Genomic DNA, 24,181 nt, shown 5'->3' with positions numbered 1-24,181 from the left:
TCCAGTATTTTTCTGAAGGCCATACTATGTGATAGGTGCTAAAGCTACCTTCTAGCTGCCTGTTGCATTTTTCTCGTTGGCCTGTCATTAAGTTTACCGTCAACCGAAGTCATTCTTCTTGACCTCACTGCCAGTTCTCCCTCCTGACTCACCAGTTTCTGTCAGTGGTGTTTTGATGCTCCCAAATTGAAAACCTTGACATTGTCACCTTCTATTTTAGTTCTCTCTTCTCTCCCCCATATTCAATGAATTTAATAGTTCTTCAGCTATGCTACTTAAAACACTGGAGGTTTGGGAACTAGACTAAGAGGCCAAAAATGGCCTCTTCTCAATTTGCATGAGAAAAATAATGTAATCTAATTTTAAGTTTTCCTACCATAAGTTTTTCTTAAACCTTTCTCACCTGCTATTCCCTGTCTCTTCTAAAATAGAATATAAAATAGTATCAGATTTAGGGAGGGGAAATGTAGTTTGACATTTAATGTATAAATATTTCAGAGTATTCCACACAATACCATGACTTTCAGGCACTCGATCACCTGAACACGTTTGAGCAACACTGAGCTAATAATGTGCAACTCATATTCCTGCTAGACTGTTCTTTCCTACGCAGTGTGGAACTTTTCCAATGAGGAAGTCAGTCCAAGATGGGAAAGGTGAGACCAATTTGCCTGAGAAAAGATTAAGAAGTAGGCCATCAGAACACTCTATAAATTTCTTCCTCTTTAATTCCAGGCTGTGAATGCCCATCCTCTGGCACCAAAGAGAATAACCATCTTACAAGTAGAGTAGAAACAACTTTCAATGATCAGTATAAGAATAAATGAATTTATACTGTAGTCACCACAAGTGAGGCACATCCAGGCTGCATCCTCCAGTTAAATCAGCACTTTCTGGACTTTCTCTGCTCCAGGAATAAAGCATAACAGTATTAGTCTCCAAAAAGTAAATATTTACAATCCCAAAGGGAATCTGCCAAAAACCACATGATTTGAGGATCATCAGTTATTTGGAAAAATCATAAATAGTTGGGAGTTAAAGATACGAAAAGACTACTGATTATATACTCTTTAAAGATGAAACCTGGTCAACACCAAACTTCTATGCTGTATTAAACATTAATTTTTCAATCTGTATTAACTGAGTACTCACTATGTGCCATGTACTGTGCAAGTCCTTCAAAGTTTAATAGTGAGCAAGGCTCTCACAGTACCTGACTTCATGAAGTTCGTACACTCTGGGGAAAATCAACAACAGTAACAACTAGGGCTGATGGGCAAAGCTCCTCCAAGTGCAGCAGGAAAGGTAAAGGGGATGCTCAGAGGTTTCTCCAGAGCTCTATCTGAGCTAAAACCTGAAGAATGATTGGAAGTGAACCAAGGGTACATGCATGTGTGCTTAGAAGTAGGACATAAGGGGTACTAGAGATCAGGCCAGGGTCAGACAGAATGGAGGAGAAAACATGCTCAGGGTCACACAGATCTGGGATTCAATCCCAATTCCACCACCCATAATCTGTGCCATCTGGGCAAACATCACCTCTGACTGGAATTACTTCATTTGTAAAAGAGGGTAGCAATACTTACCTCCTAGATTTATGGTAAGGACTACATAATATACAGTAGATGCCCCTGGTCAGCTCTGTCACCTTAGGCAACTGGAAACCTCTCTGTGTCTGTCTCATCTGCAAAATGTGGATCATAGCAGTACCTTCTCCATCAGGTTGTTAAGAGTAAATTGAAAGATTAAGTGTGAAGATTCAGAGAGATAACACATATCAAGTACTTAGAATAAATACTAACATTCAAAAGACTTCAATAAATGTTAGTCGCTATTTGTATAATAACAGAGTCAAGATCTCAAAGGGCCTCATAAGCCATGTCAGGTGTGTGGACTTTAATCTGGAAGCGTGGGGAACAACTAAAAGATTTTAATCAGTGAGTTGACAGGATCAGATTTGCCCTCTGGAAGGCTCACTGTGGATACTGCAGAGATAGGACTGGAGAGAGGCAAGAGTGGTAAACAACCCAGTCGGGAGGGATTACAGCCACTATGGTGAGAGATGGTGGCCAGGACCAAGAGGACAGCAATAGAGAAGGAGGCAAGTATGTATGTATGTATGTATGTATGTATGTATGTATGTATGTGTGTGTGTGTGTGTATATATATATAGCATAACAGTATTAGTCTGTATATACATGTATATACAGTATACGTGTATATGTGTATATATTATATATACATACACACACACATACACATACACACACGACTTGATGTTTGGATTTAGGAGGTAAGAGGTCTCACTGACCCTTCCCTTCCTCCGGCCCTCTATCTGCCTGCTAAGGATTCATGAAATGTCTTTAGTTCTCCCTGCTCACCACTCTGTAGCCAACTCGCAAACTCTATCTTTAGCTCCCACCTTTCCAGTGACCTTCAGGTCCAAGATTACAACTGTCACTGGAGAGCTCCACATGGACAGTAACCTCACACTCCATAGAACCCAAATCAAACCAATAAAAAATCAAAACCCAGAAAATCTCAATTTCCCTCTTCTTAAAGCAAGTTCTGTCACCTTTTTCTTGGTCACCCAAGTGACAAACCTTTGAGTCATCATCCATCTAGCTGTGAAGACTTTCTCCTCTTCTGATATTACTTCTTGACAACTGTCACTGATAGCTGGACTCTTGAAGACAATGTGATGTAAACCAAAAGGAAATACCCAAATATCAGTCCTCATTACGGCTCTTCTATTATAATGGGTTACCTTTATTCACCGTGCCCTTCAATCCTGGTTATAGTCATGGATCGTACACACACACACACACACACACACACACACACACACACACATTTTAATAGGTAGGTAGAGTCACTTATCTCTTGAATTACTTTTAAAATGAGTTACACTGGTTATAATAATTGCACACAAAAAGTACGGTGAGAACAGAGACAAGAACAACTCTAAAGGAGTATACTTTGGGAACTGTAGTTTTTCTGTATATCATTAGTTTAAAATAGGAGAGTATCAGGCAGTGAGGGAATAAAATTCTACCTCAGTGGCATAAATGCCTGCTAGTCACTAGGAATTCAACAGGAACAGCGAACATGAACCAGTTCTTCAGCTGCAAGATCTGAGAAGGGGACCGGATAGTCACCCAGGGCACAAAAAACAGTGCCCACAGTAACCCATTCACCCCGCTTATGGCAAACAGCAGATCTAGATAGGGCTCACCTAGCTCAAGGCCATGTGGAAAATAAAAGACCTTTTAAAAATGGAGGAAAGGGAACATCATCTCTTGGAAGAAGAATATATCTCTGAAAATGATTAAGAAATATGTTTCAGGAAACTGGTATCCTTAAATAGAACAGAAAAAAAAAAAAACATGAGTTTTACAAAACAGGAACAGAAAGCTACAAGAGGATAAAAAAAGATGACAAATAAAAGCCTTTAAAAAAAGGGGGGGGGGGGATGGAAGAAAAAAGAGTAACAGAGTAACTCCAAAGAGAATAAAAACGCATTATGGGCACGTGAGTAGCTCAGTCGGTTAACCACCCGACTCTTGATCTCAGCTCAGGTCTTGATCTCAGGGTTGTGAGTTTGAGCCCCATGTTGGACGTGAAGCCTACTTTAAAAAAAAAAAAAAAATGCATGGCATTAGACACATTACCTATTGTTTTGTTGCCAAAATGTTTTAACATGAACTTAAGCATGAGGAAACAATGACACAAATTCTAAATCAGAGACATTCTATAAAACAACTGGTCTGGATGCTTTAAAAAGTCAACTTCAGGGGCGCCTGGATGCCTAGGGGGGCTAAGTGTCCAACTCTTGATTTCAGCTCAGGTTATGATCTCATGGTTTTGTGAGATCAAGCCCGTATCTGGCTCCACGCTGGCAGCACAGAGCCTGCTTGGGATTCTCTCTCTCCCTCTCTTTCTGTCCCTCCCCTGCTCACACACTCTCTCAAAATAAATAAACTTAGAAAAAAAAATTTTAAGTCAGTTTTAGAGGCAAAAGGTGGAGGGCAGAAGAACTGTTCTTTTTTTAATTTTTTTAACGTTTTATTCATTTTTGAGACAGAGAGAGACAGAGCATGAACGGGGGAGGGTCAGAGAGAGAGGGAGACACAGAATCTGAAACAGGCTCCAGGCTCTGAGCTGTCAGCACAGAGCCCGACACAGGGCTCGAACTCACGGACGGTGAGATCATGACCTGAGCCAAAGTCGGACACTCAACCGACTGAGCCACCCAGGCACCCCAGAACTGTTCTAAGTAAAAGGGAATAAGAGACATGACAACTAAATGCAACATATGATCCCTAACTGGACCCAGGTACAAAAATAAACAGCTGCAAAAGACATCACTGGCACAAATGGGAAGATGTAAACTTGGATTGTTTATTGGATAATGTGGTGTATGAAATTTCTTGATGGTGACAAAAGTACACTCATTATATAGAAAAATACAGGTGTTCTTAAGAGACATGCACCAAAATACGAACAGATGAAACATAATGATGGCCTTCACCTGACACGGAATTATCCAGCCAAAAAAAGTAAAATAAATATGTGTATATAAGGAGGGTGGGAGAAGGGATTACTTATCCCCTCATATTATAGGGAAACACAAATAACCACTGGGGTTAAGGAAATGCTTATGAGTAATGTTTAATTTTCCTAAATTCAATGCTCATCCAAAAATCTACAATCACCAATTTATTATACTAAAACCACACCACTTCTGTAACAGTTTTTTAAAATATTTCCTATCCTTTTTGTGATGCCAGAATGACCTTGATACCAAAAACTAACAAGACCATTACAATAAAGGAAAATTACAGCCAAAATCTCTTATGAATATAGATGTGACCATAAAATAAATATCAGTAAATTGAATCCAGCAGTATATATAAAAAGAATAATACATCATGACCAAATGGGTTTGTCCCAGGGATGCAGAGTTAGTTTAACATTTGAAAATAAACATCACTTACATTAACACATGGGAAAGAAATCCTATGATCATCTCAATAGATGTAGAAAAAGCATTTGATAAAATTCAACCTCCATTCATGACTAAAGCTGGCAACCCATAAATCCCAATTGATGCAGACCAAAAAAACTCCAACAGAAGTCTGCCAAAGGGCCAGCCTAACAAGTCAGAAACCTTTTAGGAAAAGAAAAACAAAGACAAAAACCCACCACCAAACACCAGCCAAGCACCCCAGAAAAACCTGTTCAGCCTCACCTTCACTCAGGTCAGCGAAGGACAAACAGAGAAGAAACCAAATTTCTACCTTGGCGGGGCTGTCATCAAGAATCCCATCCACCCACCACTGCCAAGAAAGTCAAGTAGGGGGCTGGGACTTTCATCATCCCCAGCAATAATGAGGAGCCCCTCGATGTGGCTTCAGTGGAAACTGGAAAACCTAGACGTCCGCTCACCCGTGGCAGTCACTGAGGCCATGGGGAGAGCAGCAAAAAGGCACCACTCTACCCAGCCAGAGAGGTGTCAGCAGAAGCCTCTTGGGGAATCAGAACTCCCACCTACTCCCTAGGTAAAGGGAATTCCCTACCCCGAGTGTTAACAAAGCCTCAACAGGAAACCTACACATATACCCTAACAGTCAACAGGAGGGCAAGTACTCCCTTCCCCTTCCAAAGCAGTGTCAAAGGAAGTCAGGTGAAAGCGGGAAACTTTCTTCAAGTTCTGTGGGCAATTTTTTCAGCCCAGAACTCTAGCAACCATACAAACTACTGATCAGGTGTAAGGGAGTAGACATTTTTCAGACATGCAAAAACTCAAATGCATCCTTCCTGCAAGTCCACTGGTGTGGTTGTCTCTTACAAGAACTTGAGGGGCTCCTGGGTGGCTCAGTTGGTTGAGCATCAGACTCTTGATTTCAGCTCAGGTCATGATCCCAGGTTGTGGAATCTAGCCTCGCATCAGGCTCCAAGCGGAACATGGAATCTGCTTAAGATTCTCTCTTTTGGAGTGCCTGCGTGGCTCAGTTGGTTAAGTGTCCAGCTTTGGCTCAGGTCATGATCTCGCAGTTCGCAAGTTCAAACCCCACATCGAGCTCTGTGCTGACAGCTCAGAGTCTGGAGCCTGCTTTGGATTCTGTGTCTCCCTCTCTCTCTGCCCCTTCCCCACTCATGCTGTTTGTCTCTGTCTCCGTCTCTATTTCTCTCAAAAATAAACATTTAAGGGGTGCCTGGGTGGCTCAGTCGGTTAAGCGGCCCACTTCGGCTCAGGTCATGATCTCACAGTTCACAAGTTTGAGCCCCATGTCAGGCTCTGTGCTGACACCTCAGAGCCTGGAGCCTGCTTCATATTCTGTGTCTTCTCTCTCTACCCCGTCCCCACTCATGCTGTCTCTTTCTCTCGCAAAAATAAACATTTAAGGGGTGCCTGGGTGGCTCAGTCAGTTAAGTGTTTGACTTCAGCTCAGGTCATGATCTCACAGTTCACAAGTTTGAGCTCCATGTCAGGTTCTGTGCTGATAGCTCAGAGACTGAAGCCTGTTTCAGATTCTGTGTCTCCCTCTCTCTAACCCTCCCCCACTCATGCCCTGTCTCTCTCTCTCTCTCTCTCTCTCTCTCTCTCTCTCTCTCAGAAATAAACATAAAAAAAAATTTTTTTAATAAACATTAAAAAAGATTCTTTCCCTCTACCCATCCCCTGCTCTCTCCAAAATTTAAAAAAACAAAACAAAAAACTTGAATATGTACCCCAGCAAATAAATTAAAAGAACACATGGGCCAGGAAATAATGAAATAGGGACATTCTAGGATTACAACAAAATAGCTAGCTTTACACAGATCACAACAGGAAGATGGGAAGAAACCAAGAAGGAAAAAAAAAAAGAGCCTTAATAAAACTGCAAGTATGATCTCAAGTTTGGAAAAATTAACGATGTGATAAAGCAAATAATGCAAGATGAGAAAAAAGACTAGAAACTCAGGGAGAAGGGGAAGAAGAGACTTATGATTTTAAAAAATCAAAATCCAGATATAGCTCGTTCTTTTCCAGTCTCAAGCACTTTCTGGACTGCGGGCAGCAATGCAGACACAGCCAAGTCCAAGAACCACACCACACATAATCAGTTGCAAAATGGGTCAGAAACGGCATCAGGAAGCCCTAACCATAAAGATACATTTGTCAAGTTCCTGAGAACCTCAAACTTTATCAAGAAAACACACGAAGGATCTAATGAAGATGCAGAACAATAAAATAAAACTAAGACCATCAGGGCACCTGAGTGGCTCAGTCAGTTGAGCCTCCGACTTCAGCTCAGGTCATGATCTCACTGCTCATGGGTTCAAGCCCTACTTCGGGCTCTGTGCTAACAGCTCAGAGCCTGGAGCCTGCTGTGGATTCTGTCTCCCTCTCTCTGCCCCTCTCCCGCAGAGAGACACTCTCTCAAAAATAAACAAACATTAAAACAAAATTAAAAAAAAACAAAAAACAAAAAACTAAGACCATCAAGGCCTTTGTCAAGTTCAAAGTTCTGAAAGGCATGGGCCCCAAGCTTAAGTAACAAGCTTATTACAACACTGCCAGGGTGCCGGCCTCTCTCTGCTGGACTGAGACTACCAACAAGGTCAAAATCAAAGCCAAGGCTCATGCTCCCAAAAGTGCCCCAGCCCCCACAAGGACTGCAAAGTAGAGGCTTCTGTCTGCCAACATGAGGATGGCAGTACTCACATGACACCTTGTGCTGCTCTCTATACAGGGAGGTGTCCCCCTGTTTTTTGTGCAAATAAATGCAACACTAATGTATGTATTAGCATATAGAGCATAATTTTTTATTCTAGATGGATTATATGGAAAAAAGTTTCTGTGACCCTGATGTTAAGCACATTCTCCCTCAAACGGGATGGTAATGCACCAAGAAGAAAGAAAAGGTTATTCCAGCACCCTACCCGGCCTATGTTGAATAGTATTTAAATACTCATAACATTTAATTTTTTTTAATGCTTTAAAATAATGTTTATTTTGAGAGTGAGAGAGAGAGAGAGAGAGAGAGAGAGAGAGAGAGACGGAGAGCAAGCAGGAGAGGAGCAGAGAGAAAGGGAGACAGAATCCCAAGCAGGCTCCACACCATCAGCACGGAGCCCAGTGCAAGGATCGAACCTATGAACCGTGAGATCGTGACCTGAGCCAAAATCAAGACTTTGGCACTTAATTGATTGGGCCATCCTGGTGCCCCAATAACATTTAATTGTTAAGCTTAACCTAAGGATATATAATAAAAGACTTGGAGGGGTACCTGGGTAGCTCAGTTGGTTAAGCTCTGACTTCGGCTCAGGTCATGATCTCACGGTTCGTGGGTTCGAGCCCCATGTCAGGCTCTGTGCTGATGGCTCAGAGCCTGAAGCCTGCTTCAGATTCTGTGTCTCCCTTTCTCTCTGCTCCTCCCCCACTCATGCTCTGTTTCTTTCTCTCAAAAAGAAATAAAGATTTAAAAAAATAAAGAAAAAAAATAAAAGACTTGGTTCTGGCCATGGATCAGAACTAAAATAACCACATAAAAGTATAGCTTAGAAGAAACTAGAAAAAAGGTATCCTTCCCTTAGAGAGTAAGGAATTAAGAGACATTATTGAAAGTTAATGGAATAAAAAGGATTAAGTAATTATGTCAAAATAAAACCATTCTAAGAATTCGAAATAATATAAATATCTAAAACACTAGAAGAGGAGAAGATAATTACTATAAAGGTGCTCATCGTCTTTCACTTCAGGGAGTTAACAAATATTGCCCGCTTAAGATTCTCACTCTCTGTCCCTCTGTCCTTCTGCCCCTCTCTCCCATTCACACTCCCTCTCTAAAATAAAAAGGAAAAAAAAAAAAAAAGGAAATGAGGATGACCCCTAGACACTGCTAGAAGGGACTTCTTTACAAGGTATAAAATGAGAAAAAGAGAGAAAAGCGCATTCAGAATGCTATCATTACCTGAAGGACTGGTGGGAGAAGGTGTGAATACACATATGTATTTACCTTTTTTTTTTCTTAATGACAAATTAACATTTTTTTAAAAACTACCTACAAAGGAGGGAAGGAACAGAGTGATGAGGGAGGGATAGAAGTTAAACATTTTTTTTTTGTTTTTTGTTTTAAAGGCTACATTAAAACCTTGTTTATACTATGTTTATTTTTGAGAGAGACAGAGACAGAGACAGCATGTAGGGGGAGGGGCAGAGAGAAAGGGAGACCTGGAATCCACAGGCTCCAGGCTCTGAGCTGTCAGCACAGAACCTAACGCAAGGCTTGAAAGAATTGCCAAATTAAAAACAAAACCAACCAGTTTTCAGTAATCATATTGTTTATAGTAATGTTGGTGTTGCTGCTGAGTTATGTGGGTCTTGTGTGATAAAGCAAAGATACTTATGTTGGTGTCACTGGAAATCAGCACTTTTTGGTACGAATGACAGGAGATTCAGATACAAGAGTGATAAAGTTAAATAACAATGCTATAGACTTGAACTGGAAATATCAATATGAAGTTTACCTTTAACACACACACACACACACACACACACACACACACACACACACACACAAAACTTCCTAGTGCTGATCCCTGGAAAAGTCTAGAATAATGACTGACAACAGTAGTCATTCAAAACAAAAACAAAAACAAAAACAAGAGTCCTAAAACCCAAAGTGAAATCTCTAATACCATTTCCCACTAAAAGGAAACAAGACTCCTTAAAGAAACAGGAATACAGGTCTGGAGCAGGAAAAATACAAGATAAGCCTAGAACATCTTGTCATACCAAAAAGCAAGGGAGATATTAAAAACTACTGGGAGGGTTGCCTGGGTAGCTCATCGGTTGAACTTCTGACTTTAGCTCAGGTCATGATCTCACGGTTCATGGGTTCTAGCCCTGAGTCGGGCTCTGTGCTAATGGTGCCAAGCCTGGAGCCTGCTTCAGATTCTGTGTCTCCCTCTCTTTCTGCCCCTCCCCTGCTCACACTGCCTCTCTCAAAAATAAACATTAAAAAAAAAAAAAAAACTACTTGGATCCTGTCAAAAGGATTCTGGAAGTTAACTTGAAGCAGTCACTAGACAAAGGACAAATTAAACATCATTGAGAAGTACAGTAGATTCAAATATAATAAATAGGTTTAAATTCATGTGTTTAAAGTGACACTTGGGAAAAAAACAAAAACAAAAACCAGTCCCCTCTGGAAAACCCTAGCCAATTAACTCAGTTTGAAAAATGATTAAAGGAAACAAATATTTATCCTGCTTTTCCTAGATAAACTATACCTCAGGGTAACCAAATAGTGGATATGGTAAACTTTTTCTATATAGAAGTATTCTAGCTAATATGAAGCAATGATAGAAGCAAAATATCACCATTTAATAGCCCCTAATAAATTAATGGACCAAAAAGAGAGATAATCAGACATAATGTGCCTCCTGATGGAAGTACCTATCACATTTTAAGTATGCTTGCCAAGAAAATGAACTTGAATCTGATCAAGTAACTAAATCTAACTACCAATTTGTAGGAAATAAAGGGGACAGAACATATTAAACAGGATGCAGTGTAAACTACATAACAAATAACACACTTCAATAAATAAATTGCAAAAAAAAGATACACATCAACCAATTGAAAAGTATGATCTTACTTGATTTAAATATATCAACCCTTAAAAAGCGATGTAACTAGAAAACTTTTTAGTGACTATAGATATTTGATGACACAAAGGAATTTTTTTTTTTTAGGTGTGATGTCACCTTTTTAAAAATAATGTCTCTCAGGGCGCCTGGGTGGCGCAGTCGGTTAAGCATCCGACTTCAGCCAGGTCACGATCTCACGGACCGTGAGTTCGAGCCCCGCGTCAGGCTCTGGGCTGATGGCTCAGAGCCTGGAGCCTGTTTCCGATTCTGTGTCTCCCTCTCTCTCTGCCCCTCCCCCGTTCATGCTCTGTCTCTGTCCCAAAAATAAATAAACGTTGAAAAAAAAAAATAATAATGTCTCTCTTTTAGAGACACATACGGAAATATTTAAGAATGAGATATGACAGTTGGGATTCGCTTCAAAATAATTCAGAACTGGAGGGCAGAAGGAGTTATGGGTAGTTACCTATAAATGGAACTAGATACGCCATAAATTAGTAAGTGTTGAAACAGTGATGGTCATTTGAGGGCTCATTATACTATTCTCTCTACTTTTGTAGATGTTTAAAATTTCCCTAAAAAAAGTTTTACAATCATTTTAAGCACCCAGGAAAAAGAAATCAGCAGTTAAAGAGTAGAAGTGAACAACCATAAAATACCTAGGAATAAACCTAACCAAAGAGGTGAAAAATCTATACAATGAAAACTATACAAAGCTTATGAAAGAAATTGAAGACCACACACACACACACACACACCGAAAAATATTCCATGCTCTTGGATTGGAAGAATATTAAAATATTGATACTACCCAAAGCAATCTATATATTCAATGCAATCCCTATCAAAATAACATCAGCATTCTTCACAAAGCTAGAACAATCCTAAAATTTATATGGAGCCAGAAAAGACCCCAAATAGCCAAAGCAATCCTGAAAAAGAAAATCAAAGCTGGAGGCATCACAATTCCAGACTTCAAGATGTATTACAAAGCTGTAATCATCAAGACAGTATGGTACTCGCACAAAAACACTCAGATCAACAGAATAGAGAACCCAGAAATGGACACAAATGTATAGCCAACTAATCTTTGACAAAGCAGGAAAAAATATCCGATGGAGCAAATACGGTCTCTTCAGCAAATGGTGTTGGGACAACTGAACAGCGACATGCAGGAGAATGAACCTGGACCACTTTCTTACACCATACACAAAAAATAAACTCAAAATGGATGAAAGACCTAAACGTAAGACAGGAAGCTTCAAAATCCTAGAGGAGAATGCAGGCAACAACCTCTTTGACCCTGGCTGCAGCAACTTCTTAACAGGTCTCTGAAGGCAAGGGAAACAAAAGCAAAAATAACTACTGGGATCTCATCAAGATAAAAAGCTTCCGCACGGTGAAGAAAACAATCAGCAAAACTAAAAGGCAACCTATGGAATGGGAGAAGATATTTGCAAATAACATATTGGATAAAGGGTTAGTAGTCAATCTATAAAGAACTTACCAAACTCAACACCCAAAAAACAAATAACCCAGTGAAGAAATGGGCAAAAGACACGAATAGACACTTCTCCAAGGAAGACATCCAGATGGCCAATTGACACATGAAAAAATGCTCAACATCACTCATCACCCAGGAAATACAAATCAAAACCACGAGATACCACCTCACACCTGTCAAAATGGCAAACATTAACAACTCAGGCAACAACAGATGTGGGCGATGTGGAGAAAGAGGATCTCCTTTGCACTGCTGGTGGGAAGGCAACCTGGTGCAGCCACTCTGGAAAACAGTATGAAGGTTCCTCAAAAAACTAAAAATAGAACTACCCTACAACCCAGCAATTGCACTACAAGGTATTTGTCCAAAGAATACAGCTGTGTTGTTTCAAAAGGGCACATGCACCCCAATGTTTATAGCAGTGCTATCAACAATAGCCAAAGTATGGAAAGAGCCCAAATGTCCATCGATAGATGAATGGATAAAGAATATATGGTACCTACGACCCAGCAATAGCACTACTAGGAATTTATCCAAGAGATCCAGGAATGCTGATACATAGGGGCACATGTACCCCAATGTTTATAGCAGCACTGTCAACAATAGCCAAATTATGGAAAGACCCTAAATGCCCACCAACTGATGAATGGATAAAGATGTGGTTTATATATACAATGGAATACTACTTGGCAATAAGAAAGGATGAAATCATGCCATTTGCAGCAATGTGAATGGAAGTGGAAGGTATTATGCTGAGTGAAATAAGTCAGAGGACAGATATGTTTTCACTCGTATGTGTATCTTGAGAAACTTAACAAAAGACCACGGGGGAAGAGAAGGGGGAAAAAACAGTTACAAACGGAGAGGGAGGGAAGCAAACCATAAGAGACTCATACAGAAAACAAACTGAGGGTGAATGGGGGAGTGGGGGAGAGGGGAAAATGAGTGATGGGCATTGAAGAGGGCACTTTGGGATGAGCACTGGGTGTTGTATGTAAACGATGAACAATGGGAATCTACCCCAAAAACCAAAAGCACACTTTACACACTGTTATGATAGACAATTTGACAATACATATTAAAAAAAAAAAAAAAAGATGTGGTATATACACACAGTGGGGTATTACTTGGCAATCAAAAAGAATGAAATCTTGCCATTTGCAACAATCTGGATGGAACTAGTGTATTATCTAATTGAAATTAGTCAGAAAAAAACAAATGTGATTTCACTCATATGTGGAATTTAAGATACAAAACAGACAAAGCTAAGGGAAGCAAAAAAATAGAAAAACAGGGTGGGGGACAAAACATAAGAGACTCAAATATAGAGAACAAACAGGGTTGCTGGAGGGGTTGTGGTTGGGGGGATGGGCTAAATAGGTAAGAGGCATTAAGGAGGACACTTGTTGGGATGAGCACTGGGTGTCACATGTAGGGGATAAGTTACTGGATTCTACTCCTGAAATCATTATTGCACTATATGCTAACTAACTCGGATGTAAATTAAAAAAAAATTTTTTTTTAATTAAAAAAAAGGCTAGACGTGAACAACAGCACCAGCTACACATAGATAAATATAAGAAGGTATAAATCTTATGTAAAGGTGAATAAAATCTTCAAATAGTTTGTGAGAGAAGAGACATGATGTTAATCACTATTGTTCTAATTATTTGCATTCTTCTCTTATCTCTCTCAGTGGACTTTGAGCTTCTTTTCTCCCAACCAGCAAGAGGAACAGTGCCTTGCATAGGATCACAAACCTTCAAATAAATTCAGTAAAATGTAAAACACACCATCGTATCATACTCACGGAGAGCAAGCAAATACTTTCTCTCTGGCTTTAAAAAAAAAAAAAAAAAGCCTATAAAAAAGAACACTTGCTTTGACTCCAGGTGGTTCAGACAGGCGTGCTCGTCCTCTCCAAGCAGTAGTAGTGACAGTTGCCATTTACTCAACAATCCTTTCTCCACTGAAGGCGAGATGCAAGGTCGCTTCTAGCCCTCACAACCACCTTACAGGTGAATCTGTTAGCCTCAGGACTCAGATGGGGACTGCTCGGGTCTCCAAGGCCCACATTTCCCAACTCCTCTCACACCCTGGAGTACAAGAACTGTTTGCTCGGAGTCAAACAGCATCTTTCTCTACATTAGTTTCCTTCCTCCTATTTATTCATACAGCCTAAGCGAGATCAATGAAACATCCCTGAAACCTTTCCTGTGGCTCAAGTGAGTTCAAAAGTTTATTTCTTCTCTAACATCTAACATGGACAGATTTCCCTTCAGCAACTTGGCTCAGGCCACTTAAAGTCTTACTCATCAAATGAAGCACACACATTCACTACGAGGCCCTTAAAAGATTTCTTCCCTTCTCGCTGCAGACTAAAACGCCTTCTCCCAATTATAACTTTCCACTTTTCCTCAGAAAAGCAAACACGTTACATAACTGGCCCTCACCTTCCAAACACTCATTTCTAATGTAACTTTGCTAACCTCGGCAAATCGTCTTTGATTCTTCTCTCGCCCCTTACATGTAATTTGTCACCAAGTCCTGTCAATTCTACCCAAAATCTCTCTCAAATCTGTCCTTTTTCTTTTGACAACTAAAACCTCACATCAGGCCTTGATCTTCTACAGCATCTGTAACGCAGTTCCATGAACCAGTGGTCTCCAATTTTTTTTTCCATGCACTCCTTCCCTATCAAAAAATTTAAGCATACATTTGATACAATGACTTATAAATTATAAGAATGTCTTACTATACTAATATATACACATGAAAACACAAAAGAAAATTTTGAAGATTGATAAAAAACGTATACATATAGAAGGGGTACCTGGGTGGCTCAGTTAGTTAAAAGCCCCCAACTCTTGATCTCAACTCAGGTCTTGATCTCAGAGTCATGAGTTTAAGCCCCACATTGGGCTCCACACTGGGTGTGAAGCCTACTTTAAGAAAAGTAAGAATAAAAACAAAGATAAGTTCTAACATATTCTTTTCACACCCCAGTGCATCATCTTGTACAAGCCTGAGATATCACTGTTCTAAACTACTGCTGCCACAGTAATCTTCCTAAAAACCCAAATCTGATCGTATCACATTCCCAACTCAATCTTTCAATGGCATCATGTCCCGGTGGCATAAGCCTACTTTTTCAATTTCACCCCTAACCTTTATTCACATATCCTATATTTCAGCTATACCTGTCTTTTACACAGTTCCTTCTGCCTACAAAGTCTTTATCTTTGACAACCACTGATTCATGTATAGTAACATGTCTCTAAGAAAAAAATACATTCTAAATACTGTAACCAATTTACAAATGAATTTTGGGAAGGTAACCTATCTTTTCTATAGGAAGTCAAATGTTTTGAACATACCTTTTGTTACTTCCTTTAGTTGGCTCCTTTTCAAGTCCTAAATACTTGGAAAGAATGGGTATGGATTCCAATAAAAGTCAAGGAGACCAACTTTGTTTTTGTTTTCTTTGATTTATTTTTCTTCCTTGTTTATCTCTCCATTTCCCAACAAAATCCTTTTAAGCAAAAGGATGTTGTAAATCCAGAGATTAGTTCCCTCTAGGGCCAGGAAAAAGGCTGCATCTTTGCAACCCACAACTAGAATTCCAGCTAGGAGCTTACACACAGATGTAACAGTCTGAAACATATTTTCCTAAAGCAACATTCCAGGTTTTACATTCCCTGTTTCAACCTTCCTAGCTGCTGTGCAAAACCCTTGAAGTTGACTGCAACGGGCTAAGACGAGAATGACAGAGTGGCACCCAATACACTGTTCAGAAAAGTCATGACAATTCAAGTGACTGATTCTGGGCACTGACAATGGGGAGCACGGTCTGCAATAAGGCTCTCATTCTGCCACCCTTCGTACCATCTTCCACGGGGACTGGCAGGGGAGCACTGTGGTGGCGAGAGGAAATAGAAGAGGCAATAGTGGGAGAAGCCCTGGAGGAAGGCACATATCAACTTCTGCTCTCATCCCACACTAGGGAGACATGTCAGCCATGCTACACACAGGCCTCACAAAGAAGGAAGTCTGTAGTGTATTTTGGTAATGGGATCCTTTGAGGAGCAGTCTGAAAACAAGACTGGAGCCGAGCTATCCTAAGAAACCAAAGCTGCTTCTCTGTACCAGAAAACAGTAAGAAGGGGTTCTCCCACTCCCAAGTCATAAAACTTCCGCTGTTCTTCCTCTAGGAATGCCTCCTCCCTTCTCCAAATATCACCTCTCTACGAGAAGGCCAACATGGCGGAGAAGTAGGGGGATTCGTACTTCCCGCGTCTCCCAAACAAACAAGGGCTGAAGCCAAAGGACTTTGAACCCCAAAAGTCTGGGAGGAAAAGAGACAAACACCACCTTTCTTTCAGTTCAAGTTCCAACCTCTGCTGAGAAACCTATCTCTTTCTACGCTGATCTTTTGTTTTCCACGCAACTCATCTGGGCCAAATCAAAACCACAAGGAGATAACCACTTTACACAAAGTGGTACAATTGCTTCGGAAAACAGTTTAACGGTTTCTTAAACAGAGTTACCATATGATCCAGCAATTCCACTCCTAGGTATATACCCAAGAGAAAGGAAAACATATGCCCACACAAAATGTTCACAGCAACATTATTCATAACAGTGGAAAAGTGGAAACAACCCAAACACCTAACAACTGATGAGAGGATGAAAATGTGGTTTCTCAATACAATGAAATATTATTCAGCAATTATTGTATGATTCCACTTATACGAAATGCCCAGTATAAATCTACAGCAACTGTAAGTAGATTAGTGATTGCTCAGGGCTGAGAGGGTTTGGGGGGAATGAGAAACAAATGCTAATGGGCATGAGGTTTCCTTCTGGGGTGGATGAAAATGTTAAGTTGGATAGTAGTTATTGACCACACTTTTGTGAGCAAGCTAAAAATCATTTAATTATACGTTAAAAAAAAAAAATGTTATAGTTGTGTGAATTACATCTCAAGTTGTTTTCTGACTGCCATGGCCTACAAGGCCCTACTCAGGCCCCAGTCTTGATCTCAGACCTTACAACAAGGTTCTGTCCCATCAGTCACTACCCAAACCTGTGGACTTCTAGCAGATCCTGAAACGGGTCTAGGATGTCTTGCCTCGAGGCCTTTGTATATGCTCAACTCTGTCCGGAATGGAAAGTCTTGCCCAGTCTCTTTACAGGACGAATGATTTCTCATCCTTGAAGTCTCAGCTCAAATGTCAGCTCTACAGTAAACCCTCCCTCACTGCTTTGAAACAGGACAGCCACCCTGCATTGTCACTCAGCATCTTGTTTCCTTTCTAGCACATCCACATAGCTTTATGGGAATTGATCTGTGATTTTTCATCTGTTGGGTCCACCAGACTATAAGCTCCATGAGAGTAGGAATGAATATGCATTATTCAGCACCGTAATTCTCAGTGTCTAACACAATTCCTGGCATGTGCCTAAAAATGGTAATTAACGTTTTTATTTTCTTAGTATGCCACATCTTCACGCATACTGCTCCCTCGATGGGGACTACTGCCACCACTTGCCCTTTTCGCACCCTTATCACCTCTCCTGTCTCAGCTAAAACAGCTCTATGAAGCCAGCTGGCCTTCCTTCCTTGAAGCCACCTTGGCAGACAGCCTCTCCATCCCTTCACCTTCTCAGCACAAGCTGCATCTCTACCATAGCACTCCTCGTACTGTATCATACTCGGGTTTTTTGGTGGGGCGGGGCCCCAGACGGAGTTTGTTTTATTTTGCATTTCTGTCTCACTACTATTTTGGAAAACCTTAACGTGAAGGAAAACCTTTATTTTTTATTTAGTTTTGTTTTTGTTTTTTTTTTTGTTTTGTTTTGTTTTTTTAAGAAAAACCTTTATTTTTGTGTCCCGGGCACTCAGCCCACTACCAGGCACATGATATAGTACTACCAAATACGACAATACTAACATAATAATCACCAACATTTTGTGGGTGAATGTTCAATATGTGCTTCACACTTAGTTCCACAGTGAGTGAATGAATAAACGGATACGCTTCGGGGTCACCAACCTCAAAGAGGTCACAGTCTGACAGGGACAGAAGACAGGTACACAGGCTAATGCAAAATAAATACCACCACAAGGCCAAATGAGCTGCTCTGCCCTGTCCCTATGCCTTCAAATCTTAGAGTATGCTCTTCTCTGCATCATAAATGTCAGGTTTCCTCAAACTCACTTAGAATACTTCCTTCGATTACTTACAATCCACTTCCTGCCCTCGGTGCCTGGAAACAATTTCTAAGATGTCACCACAAGCAATATTAAACTGCCACACAGTTTCCTGCTATATGTCTGCATTATCAGTTAAATTGCTTCACATTAACCACATTCTAGTCCACCGGGATCACTCCAACACTAAATAAGATTTAAACATACCTGTCGAAGACTGCCAGTTACCCCTGCTCCTTTCATCCCTCTAGATAAAGGTCTGCTTTCCAGGGTGCTACCTGCATACTGGTGACGTTTTCCTTCCCTGGTCAAGTAAATGTTTGGTCTGAAGCCAGACGATATTCCTTTACTTAAGTGAACATGAACTAAAAAACACTCTTCAGAAAAAAGTAAGTAATTCTCTGCATAGACCAGGGCAACTTGACTTAAAAACATAAAAACTCTTGTCCTCAAGAGTTTAGGTAGCAAACTATTCTTTTAACTCTACGTGTACTCAACCCAGAGCCTTAGTTAGGATCTTAACTCAGATCCTAGCAGACTTCTTAAATCATTCCCTAAATTCTTCCTAAACAACCTTATATGGCAGGTACTGGGTCTGACACAGAGAACTCAAAGACCAAGAGAGTCCCTGCTCTCAAGTATGCCTGGCTTAATGTGGAAGACGGTCAAGGAACTAACTTTAGTGCTGTGATGGCGAGAAACACAAGGGGCACGTGGCCTCGGCTGGGCACAGGGTGCACAGATAAAGGGCACCTGTCCTAGGCTGAAGAGGGGACACACAGCTGAGAGGCACCCAGCCCAGGCTGGGGAGGGGGATGCAGAGAGGAGGGCGGCCGGCCTAGGCTGGGGAGGAGACTCAGGGTGCAGAACCAGCATCAGGGCAGGCTTCCTGGGGATGGCATCTAATCTTAGGCAATAAATTCCCATTCTCTCATTTGAAAAATGTGGTTAGTAGTACCTAATCATTGGACAGTTGTGGGATCTGATAAAATGGTTCACACAAGGCAATACCACCACGCCTGACACAGAGATTGTGCTCAACCAGCCTTAGCCTCAAAGTCTGATCAAGCACTAAATCTCAGCACCTGTGCCTGGCAACTCACCTGCTTTACTGATGATACAAGAGACACCAGCTGCACAATTACACACATTGTTTTTAATCAACTTTTATTTTTTAATAATGAGAGTGTTAAGTCCTGCTCTTCGCATTAACAGTCTAATTCCTTGATTATCAAAACTTTCTTCCATTTCTCGAAGCAAGCCATTCCCTGACATTCCTGGCATAAAACAGACTGGTTTTCTTGGGTTTTTTTTTGATAGAGAAGGTATAAAAGAAAACTAACAGTTACTGAATTTTTAATCCAGGCCCAGCAATCACGTGGACACTGCATTTATTTGTTCATTACGACTCTGCAGCATTATAGTCTCCCCCATTTTACCCTCAGGGAAACTGAGGGTGAAAGAAGTAGTCTGTGCCAAGTTTCACAGTCAGTAGACAAAAGAGCTGGAATTTGAACCCAGATCTGGTTCTACATCGTTAGCCTGACTGGGCCACACGGCAGCAGAAAGTGGGAAGCCTGGCAGCCACAATGCTCTCCTGCCCAGAGGGGCCCCACAGTGCTTTCTGTTTCACACTCCCCCTACAAATCCGCAACCCCCCCCCCCAACTGTCCCTACACAACAGAGCCTGTACACTTAGATTTCAACTCAGGCAGCTCAACACCTTGAGCGAAGTCTGTTCTTTCCTGTCAGGGTGCGACAGGCAGTAGTGGCCAAAGCTCTGTTTCCTCCAAAGACTAGGGCAGCATCGAAGTAGATGGTCCCAAGCCACCTGTCCATCCCCATTCCCAGCCGCACACAGACGCTGCTGAGTCAGAAGTCACCGTAAATTACAACTACTTTTCAGAGCTCCTCTTCCAGTCTCACCACAGGTAAAGCAAACATACTTCCCCAAGCCTAAGTTTTTTATCCCAGAGCAGTCCAGTTTCAAGACCAAGAAGGTTATTCTTTATGCTAATTTCACACCTTAGTAAGTTCCCTTGCCCAAGTGCTCAGAATGCTTATGGGTTCCACAAAACGCGCCTGAGATGCACGTTAACCTGCAACCTTCAAGATCAAGAGACCTGATGCCCCGTCATCTGACCTTCCACTTGTTGGATTTTCACGCTAGTTCTGACACTGACCGCCTCAGGTCGGCCAAGTTTCTGAACGCCTCTGTAACAAGGGTAAGCATCCTCACAAGCATACTCTGCGACCGTAAGGTGGCTTTTTGGGAAGTGTTTCTAAGTGCTATCGAAATCCAAGTTCACAACTCTTACTTGGAAGCAGGAGCTGAACGTGGAGTACCTCCTTAATCCCGAGGCTTCACACACCACATCTTTTTACCTCCCAAACCCCTTAAGCTCTCGTTTGGAGCACACTTGTAACTTTCTCCCCTCCTTTCCACAAAGTCAAGAATGAACAGTGGGCTCCCGCACCTCTTCCGTTTTCATTCTCATAAGCAAACTTTCGCAGCTTCACTTAGCGCATGTCTCAGGGCTGCGGCAGCACAGGAGACATTTAGTGAATGGGAAGCCTGAGTCAATCAGGGGACTACAAGGGTGGGCAAGGGTCACGCTGCAAGGACACGGACTGCACCTGAGAGGCAGCGTTTGACTAAGTAGGAGAGTTCATCCTCAAGGCCCTTCCTTCCCCTTTCAAACTTCCCAAGCAACAGTCTCAAAGCGCTGAAATAAACACATCCCGCAGACTTTCTCGTAAGCAGGTTTCAAGTGTCCTATGAAAGCCGTTTAGGGAAAAGCCTGTGCTGTCCACTTTAAGTGCCCTTAAACAATTCTATTACTCATAGAGAAAACTGAACATTTGTTAGTGATTAGAGATAAGGCATCTCATGCTCTGGAGCTGAGGAAGGGAGAGGCCGAAAAAGGACCCGGCTGGGAGGGGAGATAGAGCCCAAAGCAACACACCCAAATTGGACTGCGTAAAAGTTTGCACTTTCCAAAGTCAACTTCTAGCTCTAGAAGCAAAGGCAACAATGTTTCCACGGGTTCTGAAGTTCCATGTATCAACAACATCCCCGGAAAACGAATCCCCCACTGAGGATTCCAGGTGAATGAATGAGTGAAGGAATTTGCCAGATTGGATTACAAAGCCTTTCCAACCACCATCAGGATCAGGTGCTCAATTACGACACAGAGGCATCTTCATAGCCTTTGGCCCTTGCTGTGTGGAGACTTTCACAGATAACAGGGCTTTTAAAGGAGGAAAGAGAAAAGGGCCCTCCTCCCTCAGGCCATCCAGACCTTAAATCCACGAGTGGCCCCTCCGAGAACCGCAGGCCCTAAGCAGACCTCTCAGGACCTGCCCAATTCTCAGGGGAGCCCCACACACACGCCCATTTGGGGAGTTGCTTCCGGAGGCTTCTCGCCCTCCCCCCCCCCCCCCCCCGCCAACAGTTGTATGAGCATTTTCAGAGATTCTGTTACCCCAGGAAAGGGGCCACCTCGTAATCTCTGCGGCTCCCGCCCTCAGGTGAACAGGGGACACCTGACCACCAGAGCCCTTCCACCACCACCACCACCCCCCCCCTGCGTACCCCGCCCTCGCGCCTCCCTGGATCGTCATGGCAACCGTCCCCCTCCCCGCGTGACGCCGGCACGCGGGGCGCCCCTCAGGCCCCGGCAACAAGTCCCCCGCGCCGCCCGCGGCCTGCAGCCCTCGCCCGGCCTCACCGCCCCGCGCCCGGCCCGGCTCCGCCCGGCCGCACTCACTTGATCCTGGAGCCCATGGTCCCCGGGCCTCCTCATGGGCCCGCGGGCCCCGCTCGGCGCTGCGCTGCCCGCCCGCCCGCGGCCGACCGGCCTCCCTCCGGCGCTCTCCCCGCCCCTTCCTCCCTTCCCTCAGGCTGGGCCCGCCCGCTCGCAGCTCGCTCCCTCGTCGCCGCCGCCGCCGCCGCCTCCCGGGTTTAATGTACTCGCTCCAGCCCGGCGAACGCCATGGTCGCCGGCGCGCGTACCCAGCGCGCACCGCCCCCTCCGCCTCTCACACAGCCGCCTCCTCCTGTCCGCGCCGCCGCCGCCGCCGCCACCCGCGGGGGCTGCCGGGAAGTGTAGTCCGCTGCCGGGAGGCGGGGCCGCCTGAGGGCGGTGGGGGGCGGGAAGGGCGCGTCGGTCCGCCGGCCTCGCGGAGCTGGGGGCGCGGTGTTCCCGAGGGCCTCCCCCCACTCCGACTGCGCTCCGGTAGAGACCTTACAGTCCCCTGAAGAGAGACCCTCGTCCCTTAGAGACTCCCGAGCTCACCTGAAGAAGCCTGCACCCATTCCTCCCCTTGGAGTCCTCCCGCTCAGTAGCTTTGGCGTTGAGATCATGTCTCCCAATCAGGCTTCCGTGAAAGCACAAGTTTTCCCTTTTTTAAATGCCATACCTTCCAGTAAGTTCCTTAAGGGAACCGCAGACCCTCTCCTCTAGCACGCTATCCACTTCCCCAGCATGGTGCTTGATGGAAGCCCCTTCCTCTCCCCTTAGATCTGTAAGGAGACCTCACATACCCGCAGGAACGCCACCTGGGGGCTTTGTACTACCCGTTTAGTGGCTCCGCTCCGCCCTACCCTTTATAAGCCATTTGGGAGGTTCCCATGCAGGAAGGTCGTGTCACCGTAACGGCAAAGAGTAACAACGCCAATGAACGTATTTGAGTCAAGCACCAACATGCTGCCTGCCTCCTTTCCCCCTTGGGGCTACTTTCATGAACACCTCAGTATCCTTCCCTCTAAGCCTGGAGGAATCACAGAGGGAGTAATAAAGACAGCTACCAATAGCTACTGTTGGCTGAGTGGGTGAGTGAGTGTTCTCACTGAGCCGGGCACTATATTTCCCCTACATGGTTAGCATCTCACGATAATCTAGTGAGTTTACAGCACCACCCACCCCCCCCTCCATCTCTCAAAGAGGAAAGGTTACATAACTAGCAACTGGTGGACCGGAGATTAGCATCCAGGCTGAATAATTCCAAACACATGTGACACAGTTATGCTTTAGGATGGCACCTTTGGCCACAAGTCAGAAAACATGCCAGGTTCATGGTTCACTTTTGAAATTAGTCTTTTCTTTCTTCTCCTTCTTCCTCCACTTCTTTTTCTTTTACAGTCTTCTGTCCTAAGATGCCATTCATTCTTTCTGCCGTTTTGGCTCTTGTAAATTCGTGAAGTGTCCCCCCCACCCCTCATTCACTACAGTAACTGGCCCTAGGTCCCAGCCAGGCAGGGAGCAAAGAAAGCAAGAAGAACTGCTTCTTTTGGAGTTGTATTCAGTATAAAGGTAATTTCTCTCTTTGACCTATGCCCTTGAGATTGTTAAAAGAATAAACTTTTTTGAATTAAAGCAAAAAAGAAAAAAGAAAGAAATTGAAAATCCAAACCGCCATTTTGAATTCCAAGTCTTCTGCACCCAGACACCAACACCGACTTATAAACACCCCCAGGAGCAAAACTCTGCTAGACGGGCAGGGCCTCTGTGGTGTTTATTCACCTTGTTTCTTATGGACCCTCTCCAAAGAACAGTTGTTATCAAGATCTTCCCTGGAATGAGCAGCCAGTTCAAAAGCTCTGAGCAGGAGACTATAAATAAAACAAAGTTATTTGGTGGAGGGCAAAGCTGGCTGCCTTTCAAAGGAGGTTGTAGCCATCCTGGCCACAAAAATGTCTGGGTGCCTGCTGGGTGGTGTGTGTGTGTATGTGTGTTGGAGGGGAAGACTGGAAGTGGGCTTGGGGGGTTATATATCTGTCCAGGTGGCCTCTGAGACTACAGGGTGGTCTGGGGAGAGAG

The 24,181-nt window shown here is 43.1% G+C and overlaps 1 protein-coding gene across 12 annotated transcripts in view; it reads right to left on the bottom strand.

The window, feature by feature from the left end:
* Positions 1-22,389, bottom strand: part of DENND1A (DENN domain containing 1A) — a 513,319-nt gene extending 490,930 nt beyond the window's left edge. For 5 of the 12 annotated variants that reach the window (XM_047829488.1, XM_047829474.1, XM_047829486.1 and 2 more), the window contains exon 1: positions 845-1,028. In XM_047829488.1, coding sequence (XP_047685444.1) covers positions 845-1,002 — 158 coding nt within the window. In that variant the 5' untranslated portion in view covers positions 1,003-1,028. Of the gene's footprint in view, positions 1-844; positions 1,029-22,129 lie in introns of those variants that run through there. The other 7 variants (XM_047829477.1, XM_047829478.1, XM_047829482.1 and 4 more) reach the window with 6 other exon arrangements.
* Between the last annotated feature and the right edge of the window lie 1,792 nt (positions 22,390-24,181).

Source organism: Prionailurus viverrinus, chromosome D4 (assembly GCF_022837055.1).
Source record: "Prionailurus viverrinus isolate Anna chromosome D4, UM_Priviv_1.0, whole genome shotgun sequence".
In the NCBI taxonomy this organism is placed as follows: Eukaryota; Metazoa; Chordata; class Mammalia; order Carnivora; family Felidae; genus Prionailurus; species Prionailurus viverrinus.
This window is presented reverse-complemented; position numbering and strand designations above follow the sequence as displayed.